At 42.0% G+C, this 8,285-nt stretch overlaps 1 protein-coding gene across 1 annotated transcript in view; it reads left to right on the forward strand.

The window, feature by feature from the left end:
- The window catches only part of SLC16A2 (solute carrier family 16 member 2), a 90,674-nt gene extending 83,594 nt beyond the window's left edge, over positions 1-7,080 (forward strand). Inside the window, exon 6 of the mRNA XM_081336569.1 lies at positions 1,854-7,080. Within this exon, the coding sequence (XP_081192695.1) occupies positions 1,854-2,077 (224 nt within the window). The 3' untranslated portion in view covers positions 2,078-7,080. The remainder of the gene's footprint in view (positions 1-1,853) is intronic.
- The last annotated feature ends 1,205 nt before the right edge of the window (positions 7,081-8,285 follow it).

The raw sequence follows: 8,285 nt of genomic DNA on the forward strand, positions 1-8,285 counted from the left end.
TAAATAAAACTTAAACTTAAACTTAAACTTAAAATGTCTAAAAGTGAGGTTAGGATGCATTAGCCCACCAGCCAACAGAAGTATTTGTTAACTAATTATTCATCTCTCAGACTAACCCTAGCCTCCGTCACATTCTTTGTGCTTCAGCTTGTATAAGAAAAATCTAAAAAACTTGTAGTGGGGTTCGTAAGTGGTAATAAGTAATATTGTTGGCCACTGTGTAAACGCTGGCTGGATTTTGAAGTATTGGATTTTTTTTTTAAATTTGGCAACGATCAACAGGCCCAGATTATTACACTGCTTAGAAAATAGCCAAATGTTGCTCAATAAAGTCCATTTTCCCAGATTAAAAAGATCTAAAGATTTTCAGAAGAAGTGCTGCAGCTGGAAAGATCTTGGCCAGTTGTATCTCTTTTTCTGGGAATAATTTGTATTCTTTAAAAACCAGACTGCTTCCTCCCCAACCGGTCATCTGAATTTGGAATAAGTAACGTTTAGTGATATTTTTTTTATTAAAGCCCATTAAAAGCAAAATTGAAAGACTTTACACTGAATTCAAGACTCAGAACTGCTCGATGCTATGAAGAATTTTTAAAAAATCATTTAGTTCAGGATGCCTCCAATTAAAATGTGGGCAGTATTTTTCAAACGGTTCAGAGTCAAGGAGTTGATGGCAAATTGTCACCATCTGTCAGATTTTATATCAGAACCAGCAATAATTTTCCTTTTTTTCCTGAAACCTGGCCTGTCATCAAATAACTAACTGTAGAAGCTTAAAGGATACAGCCCAGTTAGATAAGTCGCTTTTATTGTAAATAAGAAAGAAGTGATATAAACCTTCTGTAGAACACTGGAATTAAGCCCTCTGTGTACATGTGCGTTAGGTTAAAGTTTTAAATCCTAGGCCTTTTTCATTCACCTTTCTGAAATCAGTGGATTCTTAGCTGTTCTTTTCCTAGCTCAAAGCTTGACATCGTCATGTCTGGCTGCGCTTCCCTTCTTGCCATCCTCAGCCTTATACAAAAAGAATGGGGAAGTCTTAAGGTCAGAGCCATTTAGCTGTGAAGATCAGAAAACAGCTTTTTGAGAGGTTGCGAAATGCCACTTGATACATTTTAGTTCAGCCTTTCCTATATGTGGGACTACAACACCCACTCCTCAGCCAGCTAAGTCAGTGAATGTGTCATCTGGTCAAGAGGATTGTTGTAGTCTAGTAGCACAGGAGTCAGAAGTCAAAAGGGTAGAAAGAGCTGCTCTGACTCAGGTGGTCCTTCCTTGACCTGACCAACATCCTTTGAGCTTGGTCCCTGGAGCTGAGAACAGACATGAACGCAGAATCCTGGTTTCTTTGATGATCACTTCAAAGTTTAGGTAAAGGTGTCCCTGTCCGTTGTGTCCAGCTCTAGGGCATGGTGCTCATCTGTGTTTCTTGGCTGAGGGAGCCAGCATTGTCTGAAGACAATTTCTATGGTCATGTGGGCAGCATGGCTATACGCCAAGGCGCACAGAACGCTGTTACCTTCCCACTGAAGTGGTACCAATTTATCTACTCGCATTTGCATGCTTTCAAACTGCTAGGTGGGCAGGAGCTGAGGATGTGATGGGTGCTCACCCATTGCGCAGAGCTGGGGTCTCAAACCTTTAGCCGCTGCGCCATCACACCCCTTCCTTCAAAGTTTAAATCCACATAATTATTGAAATCCAAAATTCTTTTTCTTCTCCCTCCGCCTCTTTACCTTTGGGCATAAAAAAAGAAAGCAAAATTGTTAACGATCCTACAAAGGAAGGGCAGAAGCCTCCTGACAAAAGCCTTCCCTTTTGGTTATACGTTACCTGCTTTTCTTCTTTTTCAGGACTCCTTCATGACCATTTTGGGAATTACCAGCTTGCCTTCTACTTTGCTGGCGTTCCTCCAATAATTGGAGGCCTCATTCTTGCGTTTGTTCCCTTCATCCATCAGAATCAGCTCAAGAAGAAACGGTTGGATTCGGGAAAAGACAAGATGTTGGGCTCAGAGATGGTCCCAAATGGAGGGCTCCTTCCGGGGGCTCCAAGCACCGAGGGAGCTGTGGTGTAAACTTCTCTCGGTTACCCATCTGTCACCAGCAGGGTTTTCTGATCCCCCCCCCAAAGCCGAGATCTTTTGAAAGGAGAACTTAACCTCTTCTGTGATAACAGAAGATCCCTCTGTCGGTAAACTAAAGTCAATCCTGGTCAAATTCTTGGCTTTCAAGTTGAAGTTGAGTTTCCTTCGCCTCTTTCTTTCCTACTGAACATTGTTTCATTGTTCCCTCGGTTATGTCCTGGCTGTGATTTTTTTTCCTCCAGGTAATACATTAGTGGATTATGCATAGATGATTGTGATAACATTTTAATAGATTGCCTTGGACCACTTCCTCTCTCCTTTCCCCCCAAAATAGATTCTGCAGCCATACTTAGTTATTTTGCCGACAAGGAGTTTAAATTCACTGGAAACTCCATCCGGAGCGAGTTGTGAAGCTGCCAAATTCTCAGAAGTAGATTAGTCACGGAGACAGAAGGACAAGAGCTGAATTCTGAATTCTCTTCTGAAAAGTTTACTTTTCAACTAGCAAGTTCAACCTTTTTCTCCTGTCTCCCTAAAATCTGTCCCTGAACAAGCAATTAGATATTAAGGGGTTTGTTTTTTTTCCTCTTTTGGGTTGTGAATTCTTTGTTTGATTTCTTTTGCATATTAAATGTATCTCAAAAGGAGCAATAATTCCTCGTTTCTGGATACAGTTGAGGGATCTTATCAAAAAGATTGAGCTGCTGTCTTGGATTCTCTGTTTTGTTTACTTGGGGGAATTTCATTTCAGGGCTTGCTTGATCCTCCACTGTAATTGTTTCAAGAAAGGTAGCCGGAAGGAAACAAAAATAGTGTTCTTCTGTTTATGTAGTTCCATATTTAACGATGACGTGTACATCATCCTTTGGATTTGCATGTAGCTTAGGACAATCTGTGTTCCTAGCAAGATTGTCTCTTCTTGCCTTGAACAGGAGTGGCAGCGGGGCATTTGTCCAAGACCATCTTAGCATAAGGATGTTCCTTCATACAACAGTCTACAGCCCTTGGGTAGAATCCAAGAAGAAGCAGAGCCATGGGTTCAAGTTGGAAGGCTGCTCCCTTGAGACCATATGGTAGCTGTACGTGGACATGTGTATCCATAAAGCCTGAAGCTCCATGGGTCTATGGTGACTTCACCCAAGAAGAAGGGCTAGGTCTTCTTCACCTGTTGTTTTTCTGCCCAACTTGTCCTTACTAGCTGGGGAATTCTGGGAGTTGAAGTCCACATATCTTCAGGTTGCCAAGGTTGGGAAGCCCTGATTTAAAGGGGCTGTTGTTAAAGCATTTCAGCTATATATTAAGGGGCCTCTAGACAAATTTGTCATGTGTATGATTGATCCTGTCTGACAAGGAATCCACCAATACAGCCAGATCTCTGCTTTGATATTCTTCACTTTCATCCCTTTTTCTTTTGGTTAAGGAAGGAACGTAAAACAAGGTCCATGGTATGCTTTTACTGGTAGCATTAAATGCTATTCTGTACTAGCCTTTCCAGTTTTCAGAGACACTTGCAGTTTCTTCCAAGTCATGTTAGATTACAGCCACATTATTTCCACTCACCATGGGTGCTGTAGACCAACACTTCTGGAGAAGTTAAATTGGAGAAGACCATGGAAGAAGAAAGAGCAAGAAAGGCAGTCTTTGTGTAGACCAAACTGGTTCCCCTAAGAAAGTCTGCCAAGCACCACTAATTTATATTTCCACATCATGACAACCTACCCGTTATCCTTAGCTAATTGCTCTGCCACTTGGCACTCAAGGTCGCCCTTTCATCGGTATATATTGGACAATCCATTTGTCATCTTGGATGGAAGATGTTAAAAGTTTTGTTTCTAACAGGACCTGGAATTGGTTGTCCCTCAACATCAGAAATGGTGTCCTTCACCCAAAGAACATCCCACTGGCCTGGGAAGAGCTCACAAATGCTGGGGTGGGGGTCCCTCCCTCCCTCTCTTCGAGGAACAATTGGAATGAGAGGCTGTTGCTTGGCAGGGGGTTGGACTAGAAAACCTACAAGGTCCCTTCCAACTTTATTATTCTTTGTTCTCAATCCCTACTCATGGGCTTTGGGGAAATGTCGTTGCTTTCTGTTGGAGACAGGATATGGCTTCAGTGCCCCCTGAGCTAACAGCTATTCTCGGCACAATATGTAGGTTTGTACGTAGGTCTCCCAAACGGTTTGAAGACTGGCCTGCTGCACAGCAGACATACATTTGTCCTTTCCAAAACTACAAAAAAGGCATAAATTAGAGGGGGGAAAACCAAGCGGGCATTTACACCAAGGGCTGCAGACGAGGAAACTGAGTCTGTAATCCTATTTCAGAGGAAGGAGCATGTGGAAGTGTCCTTAGGTGTTGATTTGTCTCCATAAGCTGCCTTTTAATATATGTACATCATAGTTTGACTGCAGCAGCGCTTCACCTCACTTTCATGTGGAGAAGGAAAGTTGGCTGGCTGGGGAATTCTGGTTGTTGAAGTCTGCAGGTCTTAAAATTGCCAAGTTTGGAGACCTCCCTGTCCTATAGGCACCTAGCATTTCTCAACCTTAGCAACTTTAAGAAGTGTGTGGACTTCAACTCCCACAATTCCCTGGCTGGGGAATTCTGGGAGTTGACGTCCACACATCTTAAAGCTGCTACAGCCTGAGAAACACTATACTATATGCTAAATGTGGGGGTTCAGCCATCAGTTAAGAATGTGGTGTGTTTTCATATCTCCCAAAGAACCACTGATGGAAATTTCAACCATTCTTCTCTTTCGGGGATTCATCCCTAATCCATTCCTCCTGAAGCTGGAGGAAAACAGGCAGAACCTGACTTGGGGCCTGGAGAAGGCAAGTCTTCAACAGACCAAAAAGGAAGGATTTTTCTCTCTCCTCATCTGCCGCAGTCCACAGTTTAATTGCAAGAAGTGGTTAATGAGTCTGGCACTGCCGAACACCATCCCTTCTCGAGTTTGTGTCATCAAGTTAAGGGTGATATTTTGATTCCTTACAGAGCAAGGCAGTGTAGCAGAGTTTATCAGCAGCTTCAAGATACGTGGACTTCAGCTGTGCTGGTTGGGAAATTCTGGGAGCTGAAGTCCACACATCTTTGTTGCTGAGGTTGCAAAACTGCAGTAGAGAATAACCCAATACATGGCTGAAATTTCTTGATCGCTCTACGGCGTTCTCCTACATTATCCCAGCAGTAAAACCATGTCATTTCTACATCTCTAGTTTCCACCCCTTAACACTGATATTTTACAGCCTTGTACTCTTGCAGGTTATGAAACACACGTTGAAGATCTCTACCATCTGTTGCTGTATAGCTTGCCAACAATCCACCGATTCCAGATTTTGGTTTTCAAAACAAAACAAAAAAATCTCTGCAGGTTTTCTATTTTGTCTCCTACTCAGGATTCTAAGATATAGCCATGAAACTTGAGTCTGTTGACATTTAGTGTCGTTCAGGCATTCTAAGTCCTAAGGTAGAAAAGGCAACCTTTTTTTGCTGAAGGCAACAGGGGTTTTTTGCCAATGATGTCACAATGGCTTGGCCCCTTTTAGGAAGAGAAAGGGCAAGGGGGAAGCTTATAGAAGCTCAAAGGATTCATTTTGCTCCTTAAAACTCTCCAGACAAGAAAATGTATATTATAATATACAGTATATATGTGTGTGTGTATAATGCCACCCAGCTCTACAACAACCTGGGTGGCATTCAACAAAAACAGTCATGCAATGTAATTAAAATAAATCACCCAAACATCCTAAGAGACACTGAAGACAATCAAGAGAGGCAGGACCTACCACACACTCTAGGTCTGGATTTGCAAACCTCTTTCTGAACTCAGTTCAGATGGAAGTCAGAGACGTATCTCAGGCAGGATGGCATTCCAACCTATCATGAGGGCCTTAAGTCTCTGCAAAAAGGCTCTTTAAAAGTTTCCTCAAGCACCCCATCAAACCAAAAAAGGTTGAACAATTCAATCTTGCCCTTTGCAGTCTTGTATTTCTGGGTTGTGAGTCGGTTGTCCTTACTGTACACCTTGGGCTGCACCTGTTAAGCCAAGAAACCAAAAGCAGAGCCTTATCCAAAGTTGATAGGGAGGCTTAGCTATTAGCCTACATTTCATACATGCCTGGGGTTGCAATGTTCAATCTCAACAGTTAGCAGCAGGAAAATCCCTTCTGATCCAGTCATCTCCCAAAGGAAAAATTATCCCAGCGTGATCTAAGCATGTTCCGTGAAATCTGATTGCATTCCTGCACAGCCCAATTGTGCCACACTCTTAATTTTTTTTAAAGAACGCTTAAATGTTCCTCGTGACTTGTTTTTCACAGAGAAGTGTAAAGCTTGCTCTTTCCAAAGGTTTTTCATTTCGTTTTCCTTTCTCCTCTGAGCAATTTCTCTGCTTCCTAGGACCATCATATGTGTCAAATGTTAAATGTATGGCCAATTGCTCTTAATTCTTCTGTGTTATGATGTGTTCTCTGTGTTATGATGAAATAATGGCATTTTTGTACCATTGGTTTTCCTGGGTAAATGAAAGGGGAGTCACCTGAGGCCTTGCACTTGGAACTACTTGTGATCACAGTTGCTCAAAATTGTTCCCTCTGATTTTGTGTAATGTGTTGAAAACTTGCCATGGCAGTATCACTCTTCTTTTTACATATGATTCATGTGTAATACATGTAAAGCGGATCAGTTTTGATCATGATCATCATCTGTTCACATATCCCTTGGCTGCCACTGGCAAGAAACAGTGTTGTACATTCATAAAATATACTTCACATGGTTTCATTAAACAAAACCAAGAAACTTTCCCCGATAACCTGGTTTCTGGACTCAAATAACATTGGATTCCAGACTGCCAAAAAGGTTGTTCTCCCTTGAGGTCGGAGTGATGTAAGAAAAAAAATGTTGTTTTATAGATGTGAGAATTTTGATTTTTCAGGACAAATTACATTTCTGTGGTTAGAATTCTAGCCTCTATTTATTTTGAAATAATTCCTTGCCTCCTACTCCAACCCAATTTCTTTCCATGTTCAAAAGCTGGAAAAAAATTCTTTGGCACAGAGGCACAAGCATTTGGAAAAGGCAACAGATTACTCTTGAATAGAGCAGTGTTTCTCAACCTTCGCAACTTGAAGATGTGCGGACTTCAACTCCCAGGAATGCTGGCTGGGGAATTCTGGAAGTTGAAGTCCACAGATCTTCAAGTTGCCAAGGTTGAGAAACACTGAATAGAGGGTCCCATTATGTCAAGAAAGCCACTTGTGCTTCTAATAAGAAAAAATCCAAAGATTTGATCTAAGGGATCTCAGCAGGAATTCAGGTGAAATCACAAGATTTTAACATTTGATGGGATTCTGGCCATATAAATCATTTTTATATAATTTTGGAGCCCTGTAAATGCCAGTAGAAGAAAATGCTTATTAGTATTGGTCTTGCGGATGGCATACATAGTAGAAAAGATTTTGATTAGGATGCATATCAAGGAATAATCTGGGAGCCTCTGTTCCAGTGGAATGAATTAAAGAAGTCCAAAGGAATCCTTGATTAGCTATCAAATTGTACAAATTAATATGGTAATATGGTATGACTGGGTTTACTTTTTACTGCCCTGTTTACACTTACTGCCCCAGTGATGCAGTGGTCAGAATGCAGTATTGCAGGCTAACTGCCGACTGCCAGGAGTTGGATCCTGACTGACTCAAGGTTGACTCAGCCTTCCATCCTTCCAAGAACAGTAAAATGAGGATTGTGGGGGGCAACAGGCTGACTCTGTAAACCATTTAGTGCTGTATAGCAATGTGAAGAGGTACATATGTCTAAGTGCTATTGCTATTCCTTCTTCCCTCCCTCCCTCCCTCCCTCCCTCTTTTTCTTCCTACCAAGCTGTGGTGGCCCAGTGATTAGAATGCGGCATTGCAGGCTAACTCTGCCTACATCTAGCAGTTCGATCTTGATCGGCTCAAGGTTGACTCAGCCTTCCATCCTTCCGAGGTCAGTTAAATGGAGACCCAGATTGTTGGGGGCAATTCACTGACTCTGTAAACCACTTATAGAGTGTTGTAAAGCACTATAGAGCAGTATATAAGTCTAAGTGCTATTGCGATTGCTATACAATAGTTTAAAGGAAGCAGTGGGTGTCGAGACCGATTTGCCACCCTTCGGAGGCCACCTTTCAACATTTCAACCTTCAGCAGGGCTACAGA

The sequence above is a fragment of the Vipera berus genome, assembly GCF_964194415.1.
Source record: "Vipera berus genome assembly, chromosome: 11".
NCBI lineage: Eukaryota > Metazoa > Chordata > Lepidosauria > Squamata > Viperidae > Vipera > Vipera berus.